The sequence below is a fragment of the Pholis gunnellus genome (genome assembly GCF_910591455.1).
Source record: "Pholis gunnellus genome assembly, chromosome: 2".
NCBI classification, from domain to species: Eukaryota; Metazoa; Chordata; class Actinopteri; order Perciformes; family Pholidae; genus Pholis; species Pholis gunnellus.
Window position 1 is genome coordinate 22,329,845 of NC_136536.1, and position 21,955 is coordinate 22,351,799.

The following is a 21,955-nucleotide window of genomic DNA, read 5'->3' on the forward strand; positions in this document are numbered from 1 at the left end:
AACAATAATATCACATTCTTATATAATGTACTATATATATGATATATATTAATATTAAAATGGATATTTATAATAATGTCAACAGAAGTAGGGAGTATTGAGAAAAGGATTTGTAGGTTTAACCTGATGCCAAGGTGTGGTCTGATGCCTTTGAATCTGCTAATAAAATATGTACACGTTATAGACTCAAGAGAGCCAATACAGAATATTATAGACGGCAGCGCCCTCCTCACTTCTTAAACAAAAGGAATTTCCGGATCTTTCCACTCCGTGTGAAGTGTAAACAAAGAAGTAGGAGCTTACTATCATTTTATCTTTTATCTAGCAATGTGACTTGATTTGAAGGGAGTGGAAAAATGTTGCCACGGAGCTTAGCTCAGTTTTTCCAGGCTCAATTCTCAATTTTCTTTTTGGGGGTGTGTACAAATATGTATATAATGCAATGCATATGCATGTTAATGCAATCCATGCATGTTAACTTTTTAGTTTATTCTTGTTTTGCAATTAGGCGATATCTGAGCCGTCTGGCTTTGTTGCTGTGGAAAAAGAAAATAATAAAATATAATTTAAAAACAAACAAAGAAAAACAAAATGCAAGTGGAGAGCACTTATTTTATTTTAAATATGTCATCATTGGTTTAGTCTGCATACAGTAACGTATCAGCAAATAACTACACAGTACAGAGGTGGACTGCTGCCGCACTACCTGCAGCTTGGCCAATATGTAACATCGACAGCCACGGTCAATATCTGACAGCCAGGCCAGCGTATTCCTTCATTAAACTCCATTTAAAACTATTTATTTGAGATACAAAACCACTAGGATGCCCATGTGTCAGCTTCTTTATCTACCACAACACTGATTTTTCAGTTAGGCAGTGTGGTACTTCACTGACACTGGGGACAAAAAGAACTAAAAGGAAAAACAATATCTATCATCATATAGATCGTTATACAGTACATTAGCTTTGTTGTTTCTCACAGATAGAAAGTTGGCATCTGAAAAATACATGATTGAAGTTGTTACACAAAATAACGGGGGAGGTCACAATTTTATTGTCTCCTCAACCCCCTGTCAATTTCAAGCATTTCCCATTTATTTATTTTCATTTTTACTAAGAAAAAGAATAATCCAATTGATTGCGTCAACGCAAATCCTGTCCTTGCACTGTTAGACCTGTGTATGGCTTTAAATGGGGTTTAAAGACTTGGCGAGATAAGAAGGCAATAACAACGCAAATCGGATGCAAAGCTTTCAACGTGTACATACTAATAGGGTTTCCAGTCGGGCCTTGAACATGCAGAGGGGTCAAGGTAGTAACCATGTGTCTGGTGAAGAGATGTAGGCACACAGAACTATTTACAACCGTGATTGGTTCGCCTTTACAGAAATTACACCTCTCTAGCTCACACTTCAAACGGCCATTTCATGTAGCAAACTCAGTTTCTGTGTTGCACCACGAAGGCCTCCCATGACCTGACGCTTCACTACAGGCAGCCACTGAACTCAACACTAAGTCTCATCTCTCTCTAACAGAAACTCGTTCCATTTGTTCTGATTTTCAGCTGGATGGGGATAGAAATGTGTGCTTTTCGTTATATTTTTGTACACTTTTTTTTCCGTTCCTGTAATACGACAAAGCGCCAGCTCTCGAACACTGTTATGCTAGCGCTCGTCGACTTGTGAGAGATGAATGTCGCCGCTAGAGGTTATTTGGTGTTTTTGTACTTCTCAGCGTAACCATGCAAGACCAACACTTGGAAAAAACATTACGAAAATGAACGCGCAAAATTCAAAAGAATTCAAGACTTGGAGGTTTGTAAGGTGGCCCATGGTTCTTATGGGGGACGGATATGATGGAAAATAGAATTCACTGTCACAGAGACAAAATAACATAAACTGTCTGTAGTTTGATGAAATAAGTAGTGGAACTATAGACTCAAGCCTCGTATAGAATCAAGTGCAGACTCTCCTAGCTTCTCTCCGGGTCACCAAGGTAGGAAGTCACCTGTGAAGACAACAAGAGGGGAAATTTAGGATTAGAGCACAAATGACTGTGTGCCTGAACTAAAAACATTACAGATGTCAAACAACGCTACATGCTTTGGTTGAAAACACACTGACACTAGATCAGTTTGAGGCAGATCTAACATTAGTACAAAGCTCGTCTCGACCGCTGCCCGCTGAGACAATCTCGGAGGGTAATCTATTACCAAACGAGCACAGTCAATCACAAAAAGACAGCAGTGATCTACAATATTAACTTTCCATTCCTAAAGGTTTATTGTCAGACTGGATAATATTAACCTACTACCTAAAGTTAACTTGAAAATATGCACCACACGGCTATGGCAGACATGGTTTTGGTAAAAGGGAGGTAGTCTGCACACTGAAAAGTACAAGCTCTTTTCAAAACGTCAAGGTTTTTGTCCCCCTTTTGAACACGTTGAAGCTCTATGTGCTGCATCATTAAACATTTTGGAATTTGCAAAAATATTTAGTTTGTGAACTGCATCTCTTTTGTGCTACTAAAAGAGTGCCATACTTGTCTGCCTCCTTTGTTTTAAAATGATTTTGGCTCCATGCCCTTTATAAAAAACAAAACCAAGGGCTTAACGAAATTAAGCTGAGCTATGACTCCAGTGTGCAGGTACTCATTGTATTGCACAAAACAAAACCTCCCACAGGGTCAATGTAACTTTCCAAAGAACATAAATTAGGTTTTGCATTCTTTCACCTTTTAAATGCAAATCAGTTATACTTAAAACGACTGTTTTGGTGACCATTCATTAGACTGGTTATTAGACTGGTTTTACACCTTTCAAGCAGCTACTGATTTCCATATATTTCCTCACACAACAGAAAATTAGCTTGGAGAGAATTGCTAACTTACTCGAAACAGGCAATCAAAAAAATGTTTTATTGTTTCGATTGCAATTGCACGGTATAGAAGATGTGAGCAGGGATTGTTTCAAATGCTCACTCTCAAAGACATCAGCCAAACGGCATCATTTCTAATGCTAGAAACATCTTCATTCATTTTGTCCATATCTATTCAATGTTGGTCTTGTGGATTGGATTTTTCCAACAGCACGGCTCATGAAGAAAGTGTATTTAAACAGCTTACTCGCAGATCTCAGTTGTTTATACTTTCATTCGATGCACCACCAAGGACAGTTCTCAAATAGCCCCTGTTTGAAGAATAGCCAATAAAACATTTAGTGTCATGGATTACCACTCTATACAAGTCTCTGCCGGTTGATTTTCTTTGTGTAGTGAAAACCAGCGGCATCATTCGCTGCCTACAAGATAAGAGGTATAAAATTTGAAGAAAAAAAGTAACAGAGAAAGAGACGAAAATGATGAAAGCTATCGTACCTATTCGCTGCATTGCACCACCCAATTTTATTTAAAGTTACAATCTCGAAGATCTCCGTTTGGTTCTTATTTGGGGCACCTATGGCAATTTAGCGGTCATTTCTGGTGTGTTTTGGGATCTCACTTCTCAGAGAGCACCGCTCGTAATTTTCCGTAGGAATGTCACAAGAGAGCTTGTAATACTGCAAATGCAAGGGCTTTAATCAGTGAGCAACAGGCTCAATAACTATTGTGTTACCCCATTCGGCAAAAGATAGTGACTGAACAGACATTTATTTCAATATTCAATATTCCTACCTATTATTATTACCCTAAGCTCATCCATGTAAACTGTTTCACAAAAGAAGAATGGTTTCCATTCAGTTGTGGGTCACAAGTCGATGGTACTTTGTCTCTTGAACAAATTGTGTGAACTTGTTGTCCTTCTTAGCACCTGAGCTAATGAGCTAGCTAACTGATAGTTAGCAAGCTAGCTAGCTCGGAGAGCTTTTTCCCTCTTCAGTAACACATCTGTATATTGTGTGATTTCTCTTGCTATATAGTTAGTAGTGTAGGTGTAGTGGTTGATGAGTGCACTATAAATGCCGCTAATGACTGTGTAAAGTTATTTAGATGAATTAGCTACAGTTGTGTAGAGTGCTAAGCTAAACAACCTACCTAGCGCATATACACCCAATGTAGGTTGTTAAGCTTAGCCCTCTACACAAATGTAGCTGAATCATCTCAACATGTATACTGCATGAACATGTTAGCATTGTGACTTATTGAAATAGAGAAAATCAAAAAATAAACAAAAACTTTTGTGAGTTATTATGATTAGCACTAGCATGTTAGCTGATGTTAGTTAATGACTTTCACCGTGCAACAGGAAGAATGTGATTTGTCGCTAACAATTTGTTGCAGAATACTTACACAGAACTAAAAAAAACAACAACTAAAAAAAAACAACAGGCCATGAGTTTGTTTCATTCCAAACCCAGCAGCTCGACGTCAAAGATGAGGGTGGCGTTGGGAGGAATGATGCCCGGGTGGCCTTTGTTTCCGTAAGCAAAGTCGGGTGAGCAGGTCAGCTGAGCCCTTTGACCAACACTCATCTGGAGGTACGAGGAGACAAGCGACAAGAACAGAGGAGAGAGCATAAGCTACAGTTAATCCGATCAAAAGTCAGTCTATGGAGGTTGAAGTTGGATGATAAACCACGGGGCACAGTGAAAGTGACGGGGGGGGGGGGCATCTATGCTTCCTTATTTGTTAATCTACCACTCCACTCTTTATTGCACAATATTTGATGTTGCAACTTTCATTTTTAAGCAGATGCCTTAGTGAGATATTAAAGGCGTTCTAACCCATATACACAGTACACGGAGAACGTGAAGCCATGAAGCTACAGGACCAATCACTAGCCACCTCTTCAAAATGCTGCAGGGCTCAGTGTGTGTGAGATAAAGCGCTGCGTCCCGTTCTGTATTGACCCACCGTTTGCTGCGTTAATAGAAACCTTTGTGGGGGGAAAACTTGATAATGGAACTATGTCAACAAATGAATGTATATCAGCAGTTGAACAAACAGCAAAATGTGTTTTCTTCTCTTGCAATCCAAATTGCTTTTTGCCTCTTAATTGTGACTGTTGAAGCTGCTTAGTGACTGACATGTTAAGAGTCCAAGCCTAAATGTAAGTGCATAATGTATATGTGCGGTCTGCGTTCAGTTCTCCGGCCTACCTGCACTACACCCTCTTCCCAGCCTCGGATCACTTCCTGCTTGCCGATCTTGAACCTGAAAGGCTTGTCCCTGTCGCGGGACGAGTCAAACTTGCGTCCGTCTGTCAGGGAGCCTGTGGGATAAGGGGGACGGAGAGAGAGGAACAGAGTCAGAGAGAGAGTGAGGCGGCCGCCGATGCGCAACCTCATCTTGTGAGTGAAACATCCAGCCATTATCTCTGGACATGCACGGCATTAAGAGGGAGTCATGATCAGTTCCTGCATGCAAGAAACACGAGCAGACCAGATAATGATAGAAAGATACTGGCTCTGGAAACTGTATTTATAAAATGTTATTAAAAAAAATGTTGGAAACAAATACATCTCTGACATCCATCTTCCCCTGCTGTGTGTATATTGAGAACGCAAATGAAAGGATTCCAAGGATCTCCGAAATAGCCGCCGCAGCTGTCTGCAGGGTGGGTTTCAGTGTGACAGTCAGGAAAAACGCAAGCATCGAACCGCAGAATAGCACCCCTCCAAGACTATTTACACCAGTTATATTACTGTTATTAGCCCCGGCGAGGAAGGCAGCGTATGCGTGTGATGGTTTGGCATAATGCAAGTGTGTGTGTGTTTGTGTGTGTGTGTGTGTGTGTAGTCGTGTGGGCGAAGGTGCGACATCGCTTATGTTGTTGGGCACATCAGGGATGCAGTCTGTAATCCAGGTGGGCAGGAGTGAGCGTCCTATCCTTTTCTTGCACATCGAGACAGCAGCCAAATGGAATTATCTGCACAAGCTGAAAGGACCGATCCAAAGCATCAAAGCCACTGTGGCCATTTCACCACCAAACCACACAGTGATGACATTTTCAACCACAGGGCCATTCCCTGCAGGCAGAGCCTTTGCAAATACCCCCCCCCCCCCCCCCCCCCAGGCAAATCAAAGTTTTGATCTTCACTTTGACGTCTGCCTTTTAAAAAAAGGCTTGTGTGTAATGGAATATCCTGTTTCATGTCGCGCTTCAAGGCTGAGTTGTAGGCTGACAGGAAGGGAGGCCGCCCTGAGAGGATATCCTGCAGTTTTTGTGTGATATAAAAACAGAAAACAAAGAAGATGCGGACTAATGCTAAAAAGAAATTTCAAAAAAACACCTCACATGTAAGAGGCCCGAATCAGAGCTTGTTACATAATCTTGGAAGCAAAGAGGCTTGTGTTGCAGAGAGAGTTGTGTCTGTCTTAAGCCAGGCAAGAGGACCAGACCAGCACGGTGGGAAGGGAAGTCCATCTGGAATCCCATGTTGCTGCTGATGCTACGCGTTTCATTGTTTGTACTATGTTTGAATTGGAATCTCTCGGCTGTCTAGCCGTGCTAGCGGTGTGACTGTGAACGGCAATATCTGGCTGTCGGTCGCAGACTGAAACATCCCAATAGCTACTGAATTGGTTTCCATGGTATTTTCTACAGACATTCATGCTCACCCGAGGATGTATCATTATAACTTTGGTGATCCTCTCACCTCCATCAGGGCAATATGTTTATTTGTCCAATGCTTTACAACCTGCAAACCTTAAGAGATTCTCATCTGCCCCAGCTGTACTTTGTGTTTTGTGCTTATTAGCAATGTTATAACACACTAAACTAAGACGGTTAACATAGTGTGATAACATTGCACCAGCCGAACATCGACATGTGATCATTGTGAGCATGTTCGCTCAGAGCAGAGCTGTGCACTTCCTTTTGAAAATGACACGAGATGAATCGATCAGTTGATCAACAGAAAACAAATCTGCAACTACTTTGATAACTGATTCATCTGTTGAATACGTTTTTCAAGCAAAACGTGAAAAATTAAAATATTCTGGTTTTAGCTCCCAAAATGTGATCGTTTCTGATTTTCTAGCCTTTTACAATAGTAATCGGAATATCTTTGGCCGACTACAGTTTTGGACTAATTGTTGGGTAAAACAAGACATTTTAAGAAGTCAAACTGTGATGGTCTGTTTTCTGTATTTGCTGACATTCTGTAGACCGAATGATTAATTGCTATGAATCAATACTGAAAACAATCCTCAGCAGCCCTAGACATATATTCAAGTATATTGGTCCCATGGCTATATTATACGAAAAATAATTAAAAGATACAACTGATGTTTTGGGCCCCTTTTAGAAATAAATAAGTGCTGCCATGTAGTACAATAGGATGGGGAATGCTTCAAATATTCAGTGTCATTTAAAACATTACACGTCTGTGGCGAAAAGAATTACAGGAATAATACAGTGAGTCGGCCAGACGGTTATAATCCGCTCAACTGAACGCCACCAACCCCCCCAGAAACTCCAACAAAGACAGAAAAGCGCTGGAAATCAGACGGGATTTAAGACCCCGCTGTCTGGTGTCTGTCTGTCTGTCTGTCTGGGCTTCTGAGTGAACCCTGCGGCGGAATCCGTCTGCATCTCTCTCTCTCTTTTCTTTCTTTTTTTGTTAATTCTCCAGACACACTACATTATCCGCTGATCTTGATGAGACAGTAATGGACCGGTCGGGCCAAACTAGAGCGCGCATTATTTGTACGCAGTGATGAATCCAGTGCGCTGTCCCCGGGACGTAGACAGTCAGCCACCGATTCATGCTGCTGTGGACACTATCACAACCGAGGAATCTTGAGCGCAGAATGTGCTTCCACGGAGTCAAAAAATGTGGGGAAGGGGTTACATTTCCATGCAGCCCGGTCGGTGACTGACAGTCGTGCCTCTTTGCCCTACTGATAAATCACTGCCTGGAAGGTTTTGGGGGTAAAAAAAAAAATGTCTCGCACTCCACATCATTTCAAAAAAGTGCACCAGCATCGCTATAATAAGGTTCTCATGGGGATTTACAGTGTCTGCGGTGATACTTACAGGATTACCACGCTTGTCTATCTTTCATACGGGTGTAGTGAGACAGTTGCCCACAGCCGTCACTCCACTTGTACGGCCTATGTGAGTATTAATAACCAAACAGGAGCGGCGAAATATGCAGCGTGTGTCCATGCGTGCGGGGCAATAAGTTTCTTATTTAAAACTCACCGACATAATGCACCACGCACGTCTGTCCTTTTTTGGGGAAAGTCCTTCCTGTGGAGGAAACCAAAAGAGGCGCTTATTATAACGGGCTTACTACGCAACTGAGGCGGTGTTTCTGCGATCTGCATCGGGCTGGGCATCTATGCGAAACAGATTAAAGTGCAAATAGTAATGAACACAAACGCGTTTCTTTCTTCCATGCAAGTTGGCTTTTTAAATTTGTTTTACCGTCGCCCGGGGTGATAGTCTCGATTTCGACTCCCATTTCAGCGGTGTGTTCTGGAGAGCTGTCCCTGCGCCCGGCTCCGCTCTTCCTGCAGTCCGTCCGTCTGTCTGTCTGCTCCTCCAGCGGATGTTCTCATCTCTCTCTCTCTCTCTCTCTTTCTCTATCTCTCTCTATCTCTCTCTCTCCAGCTCTCTGCAGGGAGACCAACGTCAATACAGTATATTGTACCACACCATTTCCGCCTGCAACCTCCAAAATAAAACCCGTAGAGAGAGAGAGAGGGAGAGAGAGCGAGAGGGAGAGGGAGAGAGAGAGACATAGGGAGAGAGAGAGGGAGGGAGAGAGAGAGAGAGAGGGAGGGGGGTTCGTATATGACACGGGCCCCCTGGCGGCCATAGTGGAGGCCCACAATAACATGACTCATCTAACTACAAAACAAAGAATGTCTTGTTATGTTGTTGTTATGTCTGTGACCGCGAGTAACCCCGAGCCCGAGGCAAAACGCTGTCTTGCTTCGCTTTTCACCGTCTCTCTGAATGGAGAAGGTAGTATTGGCCGTGATAGACGAGGTACTCAAAATATTCTTTCGTAAAAGTATTAGTATAAGTATTAGTAAAACTATCAGCACAAGTACATGTCCAAAGTGTTCAAAGTGATGGAGAGGCGAACGTTGCCTTGATGTTATGAGGACGTTTTCTTGACGTTCCGATACCGTCCGGTTTTCATTTTGGTTCAATTCATTTCAGAGAACGATTCGTGGTGTGTTCGCGGGAGGTTGTTTTTTCTAACGTTCCACGAATGTTTAGGTATAGGGTTAACGCCTTCAATGCGGAGCTTTCAATTCTATGATGCTGGATAGTTTAATGAATAATTATGCATCATATTTTAATGGTTATATTTTGTGAGCCAAATCTGAATCTGCAACGTAACCAGTAACATATCTCTGTCAGGTAAATGTAGTACAATGTGAGTTGCATAGTTCCGTACTTTTGGGGCCTTTAGTAAGTGATAGCAGGCTAAAATGAGTTGGAATAGTAACATAATTCAATATTTTTCACATGTAAACACCGTAATAAATCTATAGATGTTTTTGGGCGCTTTTCGTAGCCACTTTTAGTGGTTCTCTCTAGAAAGCTACAGCACCACAGGCCAACGACGGGCACTGCACTAGTGCACTTTAAAACCATCAAACACCGATTGGGTTGACGCTATTTATATGATGAATGCTTGGAACCATAATTTCAGCATGTATAGACTATCCTGCTGAAATTAGTTTAATAATCTATTACAATAATATGTATGGGTGTCGACAGAAATCTATGACAGTGTAGCAGTGAGCCAGCACAAACAAAACCAGGACCTTGAAACTGAAGCTTCCACTTCTGCAGAGAAAATTATTTTATTTTGAAGGCACATTAAGTATTGTGTTGTTTTTCTTGTATCTGTGATTATAGTTATCCCTGGTGGGCAGTGCTTACAGTGTTTCCTTTGTGTGTGTGCGTGTGTGTGTGTGTGTGTGTGTGTGTGTGTGTGTGTGTGTGTGTGTGTGTGTGTGTGTGTGTGTGTGTGTGTGTGTGTGTTTTCTGCTCTGAGGTTTCCGTCTTTTCAATAGAATGAAACACTCTAATCTCACTAATTCATAGTAGAACTTCAGAATCCTATTCTTAATGTGTATTTCAAAATACATCAGCCTTCCCAGAGAAACACGGAACACAATGCTCTGACTGTAGTGTACACTGCGGTGTAAAACTACTGGCAAAAAAGAGCGAGCGAGAGAGAGACGGGGCTAATTTAGGTGAACAGCTCCGAGTCAAAGCATCGTCCTGTCCCAGGAGACACTCTGCCTCCGTTCATGTCTCCGCAGCAAAGTTGCATCCATAGCAACACCCGCATCTTCCTTTCTGTAAAAACCAACAGCAATAAAAGCAAGTGCTTCAGACACCCACTGGGATAATTTCATTGAACTTCAAACTGCGAGATCATTGGCAGTATGATCTCCATTTATGAGCCTCATCCTATTATATTCTAACTGGGGAGAAGCAGTGTTAATGTTCACGTTCTAGCTTTTTTAATTTCCTAACATTCTCCATGACTCATTAATTTGCAGCACGATAGTTTTTGGTGGGTGTTGTGTGCCGAGGTCACAGGAACGGATAATTGGCTCTAAGTGCACGACGTGGATTGTTCATGTGGGCGTGCACGGCAACGGAGATAAATGTTGGCTCAAAATACAATAAAAGCACAACTGAAAGTGATTTGGGTTACATATCTTGAGTCCAATTATCGGAAGAATGACAGAGTTGATTTCATCGCTGAACACTAATGATGCCAGTAAGAGATTTATAGGAAAGACAACGATTTCAAGCGGACGTTTTTCTACCGACAGCTGCTTCTTGGAAACAAAAGCAGCAGATTGAGTCTCCTTTGGTGTGATGTAGTCAACACAATTATGGAGAAGCAGAAACAAAGGGAGCAACAAGTACGACCTATATTCCAAGATTAGTCGAGGTCTTGACAGGAAATAGCTGTTGGTCACGTGTCATGTACAAGTATACGCGGGTGTTTTTGTTTATATACTTATGGTATGGATATGAAATCACTCAGTGTATATATTCTGAAATTATGCTACTTTAAGTGTCTCAGAAATAAGAAAAAAATATGCTGACTCAACACAACTACTAGTTCTCCATCTCCTGTCATTTGGTGTGGTTAACAGTCACCATGGTCTGAGCTTTTATGGCCACATAGAGGGGCTCCAGAAGTCAGGAGTCACCCATCAGTTTGCAACGGAAGCCCTGAGAGTCAAGTGACAAAAAGAACAAAAGTCGGAATTTCATTGATTTCTCTCCCGTTTATGACAAAAACGTTTTTGCCAGGTCATCGTTTCAAAGATCCTTCATGTTTCATTTATTCTGTGAAAACAGATGAAAAAGTGTGTTGGCAGGGGAATGTTTTTCATTCATCCAAATGTTTGTTGTTGTGATACTCGGTGTAGCCACAAGAGGCTGAAGTTGTATTTTCTTCATGCACTCTAAACACATAAGGTACAAACAGTATATTGTGTATGTGAGCAAGTTATTACATCAAATCTCACCTGAAAGAAACCACTGTTGTGGTACACAAGACCAAGGAGTCCGGTTTCCAGTATCGACATTTCTGAAATGTGGCTACGCCCAGAGCGATCGGCTTAGTGTACTTCATGTACTGTACTGAATAATAGTGATGATGATCTGACACCAAGATTCTTAGACAGAACCACAACATCACATTTAGAAAACGATCCCCCGCCCCGCAATAAAAACACAAGACCATAAGTTCTTTATACATCAACCATAAAATGGATTTATTTCACCAGAGGTCCAAACATATTTCTGTGTCGCCCCAGGATGCATAGAAGGTGTCAGTGTCGTCGCAGGAATTCAACTTCCACTTCTACAAACCAGTGTTTACAATCTAAATGTTCTTTTGCTCAACCATTGGTTTGACTATAAAGCCGTGTGTAACTGTTTGTCATGTCACACAATATCAAAATGCCACCGTCTAACTGGGACAATCCTACAGTCTGTAAAAGGAAAGGGGGGGGGGGCAGTTTAAAAAAATAATTCCATCTTCATTTGAACAAAGGGACAGGTGTGGTGATGGAGCTGGAGGAAGGAGCGTAAGGCTACTGGTATAGGTTGGTCAGAGAACCCCCCCTTGTGTTTTGTTACACTATTACACTTCTCACTCCACATGGAATATGTGGTGAGAGATGGAAACTTGCACAAAAGCACATTGTCAATGTGTACTTTTGCCTTTATCAAGACTAGTATTCCCTATGTGGGTCTGGTTTGTGCCATTGAGACGGACAAACAGACGGGGAGTCTGCTCCAGCATGGATCTGGTGAGGCCCCAGCACCTGATAGTAAACTAGCTGAAGGGCCAAGTTAAGGTTAATAGAAGAGGAAAAGTGGGGAGCGTGTTAAAGGAGAAAAGAGAGCCGGGTTTAGTGAACATTTCTGCGGGAAGCTGGACTGCTGCTGCGTGTTTTGGGTTAAACCATCTACTCCTGTCAGGTAAACACCACCCTCCTCCTCCTCCCCCCCGCCAATCACAAACACAAATCAACAGCATCTGTTGGCTTTCCAACAGCTCTTTAATGATTGGAGATTTTTGGTTTCCCCCTCATTACCGCCTGTCACAGAGCATGGGGGGCTGGAGGTTAAACGTGTGTGTGTGTGTGTGGGGGGGGGGGGGGGGGGGGGGGGGGGGGGGGCTCTGGGGTGCAGACTGTTATGTTTCACTTTAGAAAAAAAAACATAATAAATCAGAAATTAGAAGTCCAAACATAAGTCTGTGTTTTCTCCTCCCTCAGAAGGGGCAGCAGGTTTCACAGGGCTGCAGTTACTCAGCCACACCACCGGGTGGAGGGGAGGGGGTTGGTCTTACTCTCCCCCCCTTAATTTAGCCGCTGGACGATGACGGCGTTGAGGAGGTTAGCCTGCTCCAGCGTCTGTCCCTCGTCCGACAGCTCCTTGTTGGGGAAGGTGGTCATGAGGACAAACTCTCTGGCGGCCATGGCGGGCCGGGCCCCCACCAAAAACTGGCGCACGTCAGACACCCTGAGGGACACAACAACACATCAAAACAGGAAATGTGGGATGACTGAGTCATGCAGTTTATCACATTTTAAATCAGCTTCCAACGATTATGAAAACGGACGTTAAACAAATATTGAGCCGCATTCCGTTTCGCTATTTTCTTTTCTTCTGTGTCTTAAAATCCAGCGCACCACGTTCCTTTACAGCGGTGCACTTTGACCCCACTTGGCGGGTCAGGGACAGCCACTCAGAAACTCTCCCCGGGCATATATATATATATATATATATATATATATATATATATTCTCCACGGTGGTGTACGGCAACCGGCTCTAGGACGGCTTAAAGCGCAGGGTGAAGGTGGCGCTTTACAGCATTGATGTTTCCAAAGTCAATGAGCGAGCCTGTTAAATAATCGTGATCTCAATATCGATCAAAATAACCGTGATTACTGTTTTTGCCGTTATCCAGTAGTCCTCGGATATAACGCTATCCTCACAAAGTCCCACTGAATCCAAAAATATACGCATCATATTTGACTGAGTTATGACTCAGAGAAGGAGTTTGATCTTTGACACAAACTGTAAAACTTGGGTGCTAAGGGATTTAAAGTACCTTCATTGACTGCAACTGAGGGTCAAACTACAATAACTAACTTCACGTTGTTTTAGACCAGCAGCATAAGTACACGTGTCCCTTACACCTCGTCATTTAATGTTCAATTTCTCTGCATTTTCACTGGAAATAAACTTTTGTTTCAACATTTTCAGCAGTTGGGCATTTTGGGTTCAATAACTGGGTTCTTTAGATTAAATGGGTCAGTAAACATTACCACAGACTTGCAGAAACACAAGAGACAACTGTAGCCGTCAGATCCGGGTTTATGTGCTACTACAAGTCTGAAAAGAGCTAATCGATCACCTGTGGCTGTAGTTGAACCTTTGGACCAGCCTGCCGCCATCGGCCAGTCTGATCTGAATGTTAGTGACGGGCAGGGAGGAGTCCAGGGTCACGGAGGTGCTCGCTTGGGCCTCGCTGGCGGCCTGTTCCTGCTGATAGGTGGCCGGAGCTTCAACCAAATCTGGGGTGACACTAGAGGAGGAGGAGGATGGAAAAAGATGAGAACTCACTCTGACTCGACGCTTTGTCAAACTGTGGTCGTACTATACTGAGACAGTGAGCTGAGGTTTGGGTTGGGCGATACGGAAACAAATAAAACATTTTTGACCAAATGCACAGATATTTGGACGATATTGCAGAGCCGGTGCTTCTACTAAGTATTTACAAAATTACATTTTTGATGACAAGGCAATCTGTCAGATCCAAAATAGGGCAGTTTTACCCTTTTACTTGTATATTAAGAGGCAAGCTGGGACTTTCCACGCGGCTTCATCGTCTGCACTTGATTTATCTGATGCCATTTCCTGCTCCAGTTTGGTTCACTATTTATTTCCTATCATTGCTGTTAATTAAATTGCTGCTGGAGAGATATTAAACATTTCCAACTAAGGAATAAATGACCATTGTGAAAAACACGCGTCTGAGCTAAGAGGAACAGCCCCGTTTGTGACTCCGCCTCTTTCAGATAATCCCAAAGTTTAACACGGTTTATTTAGCTTCAGACGTCTCTCAGCCTTTAAGTTGTAGTACATTTACACAACATATTTGTTTATGATACGTATACACATCTTTTTGTTTTCTTTACCATATTTAAAAAGCACTTGGAAAAGTGCTATGTCAGTGCATCCTCAGTAAATGTAACACGTAATCCCTCAGTTTATCTGGAATACATGACAATAGAATTGTCAGATATGTGGCTACCGTAAACATGTAAACATGTTTGTGCAGAATACCATATCACTGACCCGGAGAGCAGCAGAAAACGGATGGACGGATGATTGAATGGTTCATTTCACTGTGATATGAATTTGCTCCAACAGCGTCACACGATTGATCAGAAACCTTCATCTATCGTCATTTATCTGGAAGCCCAGAAACAAAACCAGCACCCAGTCTAAAGATGCTTAAGTCCCATGTAAAACAAGTAAGACCAGTTTACCAGCCTCTATTTAGAATGTGCATCGATTTCAGCAGCTGTTCTTTGATCTCACCTTCCCAACTTCTGTCCTTCGCCACCGAAGGCCTTGAACACCATCCTGGGTTTGGAGAAGTCCTCGTCCCTGTGGTCCTCCATGTCGAGGTTGACCTGGCCCCCTCGAGACCGCTGCCTCAGCTCCAGGGGAATCTCCCTGCAGGTGAACAAGGGGAATTTTGCTCACAACGCTTGTACACATATATACCAGGGTTGGGGGGGGGGGTACTTTAAAAATATATTCCTATACACTTACTTACTACTAACTAACAGATATACAGTTCACTGGTTTTTGTATCCAGATTACACAACCCCGTTCCATGTATTCCGTTTCTCCCCAAGCCTGGTATTCACATGTAAACATGAAGGACACAGTGTGTCCTCATGCGTCTATAATCAATCTAAATATAACTTTGAATAACTTAACAGAATATTCTCACCCCCTTCTGATTGCCTCAAGGAAGATGGAATTCCCAGGATCGCTGTAGTTTCTGAGCTCACCGTTATCCAGACTGAAACCGGTCTTCCACAGCTTCAGCACCACGTGGACCTACAAGACACACACACACACACACACACACACACACACACACACACACACACACACACACACACACACACACACTTCATGTGACCGAGGTCATACTTCAATATGGATGTTATTTCCCTACAAATAGAGATGGTAAAAAACAAATGAAGGTATCTTTTCTTCTGAGACTCTTTCTAATGTGTGCCATGTAGCGGGTCTGTACTGATACTTTGTGCTTCCAGGAAGTAGCCACAGCTTCACACCTGCTCACTGCCATCGACACTTCCTGTGTCGAAACCATCGGCTGCACACTACGTGATTTGATACGTTACCAGCTTTTTGTAGAATACAAGTATTTTAGTAAGATAACAGGGAATAAAATGCTTAACTTCCACTCGATAGCAGCACATCTTGCGGCGTTAAAAGGTGCACAAGGCTTACTAATGTTCAACCGGATGTACAGAGACATGAAGAGGTCCAGACCCAGAATATAGCAAGGAAACACAACACCCAAAAACAGGATGTAGTCACACACTATTAGACAATATAAAGAACAACATGACACTTGTGGCTGCCTGAACTAACACAATGTTTCATAAAAACAATGCTCTTCCATGTGTGTGTGTGTGTGTGTGCAAAAATACACATTTGAACAATTAGCAGTAAATTAGGTGGACTGATCGTTTGCTCTATTGGCAAATTGGCTTGACTACTACCAATGATGCAAGAACCAAAGCAATAACTGAAGAAAGAGGACCCATCAGGCTCTGCACTCACATCCTGCTGGCTTTTGGAGCCGTGCCTCTCTCCAGCCACATAGGCTGACTCCTCCTCGGGAGCTGCGCCGAGCCTGTAGCCTCCACCAATGAAGGCCTTTGTGGTGACAGGAGACATTAAAAGCAAATTACAAACAGAAAAAGAAGCGAATGAAATAGCTGATCCAGCTGTTTGAGCAATAACAAACTGATGTATAAGACACCGCAGATGCAGCACCAAGTTTCACCTCACCCTGGCTTTGCTGGTCTCCCCTGGGCCTCTCCCAGGCTTGTCCAGCGGCACAGCCCCGTGTTCCCTCGCCCCCTTGAACAAGTCCTCCACCACTTCGTTGGAGCTCTTCTTCTTGGGAGGTCCGACGATTTGCTGCCCACTGCGCTCTGAGCCCCCCGCGAAAAACCTGGCAGGGTGTCAATTAAGATGGTGAGGAACTCTTAAACAATACGAGTAAAACAGCAGACGCAAAAAGAGCGACCCGTGAAGGTGCAACAAGTTTCACAACAAAAAGTCCCCTGAATGTCACACTGGTTGAGACGGGTCTAATATGATCTATTTTGAGGTATAATGGTTCGATGAATGTCTAGGGTACCATAGCACTAAAGCGTAAAGTCATCAACTTTAAAAAAAACAAGCTCCTGCCGCATTAGTGCTGGCATGCTAGGCATCAAAACACCTACAAAGATGAGGAGAAGGAGACTGTGAGGTCGGACGTTTTTCACTCCCACAGCTTACAATTAGCAGGTGGTCTACGACATCTGTGACAATGTAGCTGCGTGCGTTGGCTCTGTCGCTACGCAGTGGGCCCCCTCTCATATGTAGCTATACACTGGGGCCATGGCAGCTATGAGGATACTACGTGGGAGCCGCGATAACTGGGATTGGTCATCTTGGACTGCTTGTATCGTCTCCAACAAGTTTCTGATGCTGGTAGAGATTATTGATAATGAATAGAACACGAAGAAAGTTGCAAAAAGGCTCATAAATCTGACAGTCCAATATAGATCTATATTCCAAGAGCATCGCCTGGCCCCTCCCCTGAAACAAGACTTCCAAGTCTATTCTTATTGGACAGATTTAGTTTACAAAACCAAGCAATAAACGGTTAAAACACATTCAATGAAACATCTACAAAGAGAGTCAGCATCTCAGAAGAAAGTCCTTTCTTGCCTTTTTAGAGTTGGCAGCATGAAAAGGGTTCAAAGCTAGTTTGTCATCAAGACAAAACCCAAATATGTGTAGTTATAGTAATCCTCTAGGTCAACGTCATCACCTTAATAACAGCTGGCAGTTATTACTAACTGACAGAAACACTGCGTGCAATAGACCAGCTTCTCTTCCACTCTGTCTCAAACACATATACAGCGAGAGACTGAGCTGTGTCTCTGTAATTCTCTCAGTCATCAGTACAAAAGTTAAACTTTAGAGAAAAACTATACATTTAATCATTTCTACAACATGTTTTCAGCCAAGAAAATCAGCTTCAATCCATATTTGTTGCCGTATTGCCTTTAATAATAAAAAAACACTGTCACGGTGGTCTAAAGTGTTTACAGTACACACCTGTATAAACGGGGAGGTCTAGTAGCACCATAGATTACATTTATTTAACCACAATAACACCGAATCATATTTTGCCCATATTTTTAGGAGAGATAGCGTCATAAAATATGATGAAAGACATTCAAATTGTCATCAAAGTTTGAACGTAAAAAGAAAAATGACATTCGATACAGCCCTCCTGAGAGTTACCCGGTAGGAGGAGATATGAAAACACACAAAGAAATATGAACTCAATGCTACTCGCATGTCAGCTGAAAATAAGTAAACATTAAAGCCAGCAGGCACTGCAAAACACAACTGAGGGAAATGTAAATAATGCATGGGATTATAACTGACTCTAGAGAACACGCGTACTATTCTTTAATTCAGCTTTCTTACTGATTGTAATAAATAAAAGAAGAGGAAATTAGCAACCCAACACATTCCCTTAACAAGTCCACTCCACTGCCCCGGCAGCAGAATCTGCTGACGCTGCAGAAAAGCACGGCCGACCGGCTCACAGTGAATGAGGAGAGACCAAAAATAGTTTGGTGCATTCTGGAATCACCCGTGCTAGGTGTGACTTATACCATCCCAACACCGTGAGGATGGACAGCTCAGACAGACACGTCTATAGCCATGACCAATAGTCACAAACACCTGGATGAGGATGACAAAGACCTCCAATGGCTACTGTTGCATCACACAATCACCTGGGCAGTGACTTCAGTCATTAACTTCAAGCATGACACTCAGTCTCTACCAGGCACATGATCCGAGTTTCTCGAGGAGGGCAAAGCAGACACATATTTTAAGCTTGCCTTATTCCTTCATCTGGCTCTGTAAAAGCAAGTGACACATTTGCTAAACAACACAATTTAACTCACCTTTGGCCTTCCTCCTCGTCACTCTCATCCTCTGCCTCATGCATCAGATCTCTGAAGGACGTCACTCTGGGCTGAGCGCTGATGATATAGGGAAAAAAAGTAGGTTTGTTGCATTGAATCTGTGTGTTACCAAATTAAATTTCATGAACAAAGACTCTTTGGCCCAGGATGTTTTGCTAAACTCGACCGGACAATGCACAGCTGCTTATGTGTGCCCAATACGTTTTCATCACACTGAAGTTTGGCCGGCTGTAAACGGTACCTGGGCCCAGCAGACCGGGACACCGAGGAGCCGATCTCAGGTTGAGGAAGAGTCACTATGTCGTCATCAGCTCCATCCTCGAAGAAACTGGCGAGTGCAAGCTGGGAGGAGGCAAAAAGAAATCAATGTCACCAAGAAATCCTGACAGACAGCTTACCGAGCATAACGAGCGTCACGTGTTACTGATGACCTTTTAAACATCTCAGTCAAGAGCTAGAAAACTCAACTCCATCTGTGGTTGATGTGTCTTTAATGTTTTTAAGTATGAAATCCCTAATGGCACCAAAGTATCCCAGCTGATAGATCTATAGCCTCTAACTATTGTAACAGTGATGGCGCTAGTCGAGTGAGAAAACTCGTAACAGTCAATCAGTTTCACTTTACTATTTATATTTGACTCCACAAAAAGAGCGGATGTTCGTGCATTCGTCTTCCTAAACACAGTCACGTGACTCAGCGGGACAGCGGGTGTCGCAGCTTCAGAAGCTACCCAATCATCTTTACATGGTTATAAGTATCGCTAATATCTAGCGATAACGTTACATCGTTTCGGGCTAACGCTAGCTAGCACGGCTCAATGGACTCACGGCAGACTGGCGCTAGCCAAAAACTTAATGTCAACCTGCTTTGCAATGAGACATCTTCAAAGGACCTTTAAGGGCTCGTGTCCGCGACCGCTGCCGAACTGTACAGTGCCCTAGTTGTTTGGTGACAAAGCGCTCGGGCCATTGTCAAATGGTGACTTGCACAAAATACCGGCAACACAGGCTAATGTTAGCCGTCAAGCTATTCGCCTGACACATGTCGCATCAGCGCTGTTTCCTATTGACTTCCTATCGTACAGTCCACCGCAACGCAACGGTAAAACGCAGAAAAGACGTACCTGCAAATTCCAGCCGGCGGACTCCAGGAAAAACCGGGCCCTCTCCTCATCCACATCGGTAACGGCGACGAACTCCCTCACAGACTCCTCTTGGCTCGCCATTTTGATTTGCTCCTCCAGCGACTCGTCCGCCTCCACCAGGGGAAACAAGCAACAGTTGATGGTTCCTATCTGGCTCCGAACCCAAGGACTGCGACGACAGAGACGACGGACAAACGTCTTGGAATTAAATAAACAAGCTAACTTCTATAATTAAATTAGTATATTTGTCAAGATTAAGCAGAACTATGTATTTAGCCTAATCTCAATGGTCTATAGTCAGTTACATGTTGATAATCACACTTTCACACGGTTTGTACCGCGCTGTGACGCTGACATTGTTTTGACCAGTAGGTGGCGATGTATCCACAGGTTAGAACACAACTACAGTAACTCACGAGCGTCATAGACTCCATGGTTCGAAACAAAGGTCTTAAGTATTGACCCGAGACTGTGTGGAAGACTTGCCAGAATGTCTGGATGCATATGACTACACGAGACTTACTTTTCTGTATGTTTTGTATATGTTTTGGACAATAATGTATGGCTTTTTATTACAACTAAATTATGTAATAAATGACACTGGATAATGGCTAGTATTCTTGATGGTAAAGGATGCTACTATACCACTTGATCAAAAATAGTTACTTTATTTAGAATTGTATCTATTTTGTTTTCTCTAATGATTTCTAGGTTATTTTTCCTTTGAGTGTGAGGCTGCTTATAGACATTATTATGTTTTTTCCATCTCGTCTCGTTAATCTGAGCCCATCTCATCCAGACAAGATGCCTCCGTGTGAAATCACAGAGCTTTCAATACAGCAATCGGATCTTAATCTGCATCTTATCACACTTTTCAGCTCCCATCTCTACTTAGTCTTCTTGTGCAAGACCACAGATACCGTGAAACAGATGCTGAGTGAAGTGCGGGTACACTTCACCTCTGACAAACCAGTTCAAGTAAACATGTGCCTCTGATTTCAGTATGATGAGCAGATGGAGACAATACTCCGATGGGAGACACCTTTGTGCCCCCTCTAAGGTGTCTGCTGGCGAGCAGGTCGGATGGCACAAAGCAATAAGTCCCAGACAGATTGGGAGTATCTCAATTGTCTCCGGGGGGGGGTTGGTTTTTTTCATGAATTTGCTGTTGGTTGTTTGATCTTCAAGGCTAATTAGCAAAGTGAGAAAACCAGGTTGTCGCCTCACCTCGTGAAGCCCAACCCCCCACACATGCATCTCTCCTCAGATGCGCACAAAGACCAAGACAAAAACAGAAAAATACAGTGCGTTGCGCCGAGGATGTCACATATTGTTTTCCCCTTCGAATGTTTTCAGCTTCAGGGTCCGTATGATGAGGCAACTGCACCCAGATACGTGGCAAGAGGGTGAAAGAGATGAGGAAGACACAATAGCTAGAAGAGTAACACACCTTAAACCTTTACAAGGACACGCTAAGAGCAAGAAGAGGTGTGTGTATATGAGAGAAATTGAGACAGAAATAAGACAAATCAAGCACTGAAAGGCATCGGTGACATATCAGAAATATGTATTGTTGTGCAGCAACTGTGTACCTGAAGCCTGTCACACGCAAATACTGTCAGTGAGGAGAAATGACAAAACACGGCAGTCGCAGTAAGTCGGCCCTAACCCAGGCGACGGGTTGACATCATTGAATGTCGCCTCAGGAAACCCTGAAGGCACTGTGTGTTGAGGTATGCACATATGTTCTTTATCGTCCCACGAGGCTGGAGTTGTTGTAGTGTCATGTCACCACCAGTGTATAAATGTCAAAAAAACCATTACACAGACATTAAAAGACAAGAAGTGATTCAATGAACCTGATGCAAAGAGAGTCATGGTGTGTGAATGTGATTAAAGATAGTTTGCTGGTTGGGACTGATAAGCACAGGCTTTCGCATTAACATAAATTAAATGCACCCAAGGAGCAACTTTCAGGAATGAATGGGGGGGCCATGTTTGAAAGTGGTATCCAT

The 21,955-nt window shown here is 43.0% G+C and overlaps 2 protein-coding genes across 2 annotated transcripts; both read right to left on the reverse strand.

Moving 5' to 3' along the window:
* Positions 1 to 598: 598 nt before the first annotated feature.
* Positions 599 to 8,514, reverse strand: fkbp1ab (FKBP prolyl isomerase 1Ab). Its single transcript, XM_079178481.1, has 5 exons — positions 8,376 to 8,514; positions 8,151 to 8,198; positions 5,101 to 5,213; positions 4,292 to 4,473; positions 599 to 2,009 (listed from the first exon to the last, which is right to left on the reverse strand). Exons 1-4 carry the CDS (start codon positions 8,410 to 8,412, stop codon positions 4,345 to 4,347), a joined length of 327 nt encoding a protein of 108 aa, XP_079034607.1. The 5' UTR covers positions 8,413 to 8,514; the 3' UTR covers positions 599 to 2,009; positions 4,292 to 4,344.
* Positions 8,515 to 11,719: 3,205 nt separating this feature from the next.
* On the reverse strand, positions 11,720 to 20,038 carry nsfl1c (NSFL1 (p97) cofactor (p47)). Its single transcript, XM_079181964.1, has 9 exons — positions 19,920 to 20,038; positions 19,037 to 19,137; positions 18,775 to 18,852; positions 16,583 to 16,748; positions 16,352 to 16,447; positions 15,486 to 15,595; positions 15,065 to 15,202; positions 13,875 to 14,045; positions 11,720 to 12,974 (listed from the first exon to the last, which is right to left on the reverse strand). The coding sequence occupies exons 1-9, from the start codon at positions 20,019 to 20,021 to the stop codon at positions 12,812 to 12,814; spliced, it is 1,125 nt and encodes a 374-aa protein (XP_079038090.1). The 5' UTR covers positions 20,022 to 20,038; the 3' UTR covers positions 11,720 to 12,811.
* Between the last annotated feature and the right edge of the window lie 1,917 nt (positions 20,039 to 21,955).

Bases quoted from the DNA above. Each gene is read 5' to 3' on its own strand.
- nsfl1c (XM_079181964.1), bottom strand. From the start codon at position 20,021: ATGGCGAGCCAAGAGGAGTCTGTGAGGGAGTTCGTCGCCGTTACCGAT. The intron at 16,749-18,774 runs GTGAGTTAAATT...ACACCCTGCCAG, and splicing joins GACGAGGAGGAAGGCCAAAG to GTTTTTCGCGGGGGGCTCAG. The intron at 15,596-16,351 runs GTGAGTGCAGAG...TGTGTCTTGTAG, and splicing joins GCTCCAAAAGCCAGCAGGAT to GTCCACGTGGTGCTGAAGCT.
- fkbp1ab (XM_079178481.1), bottom strand. From the start codon at position 8,412: ATGGGAGTCGAAATCGAGACTATCACCCCGGGCGACG. The intron at 8,199-8,375 runs GTAAAACAAATT...TTTCCTCCACAG, and splicing joins GACTATCACCCCGGGCGACG to GAAGGACTTTCCCCAAAAAA. The intron at 4,474-5,100 runs GTAGGCCGGAGA...TCGTACCTCCAG, and splicing joins GGGAAGAGGGTGTAGTGCAG to ATGAGTGTTGGTCAAAGGGC.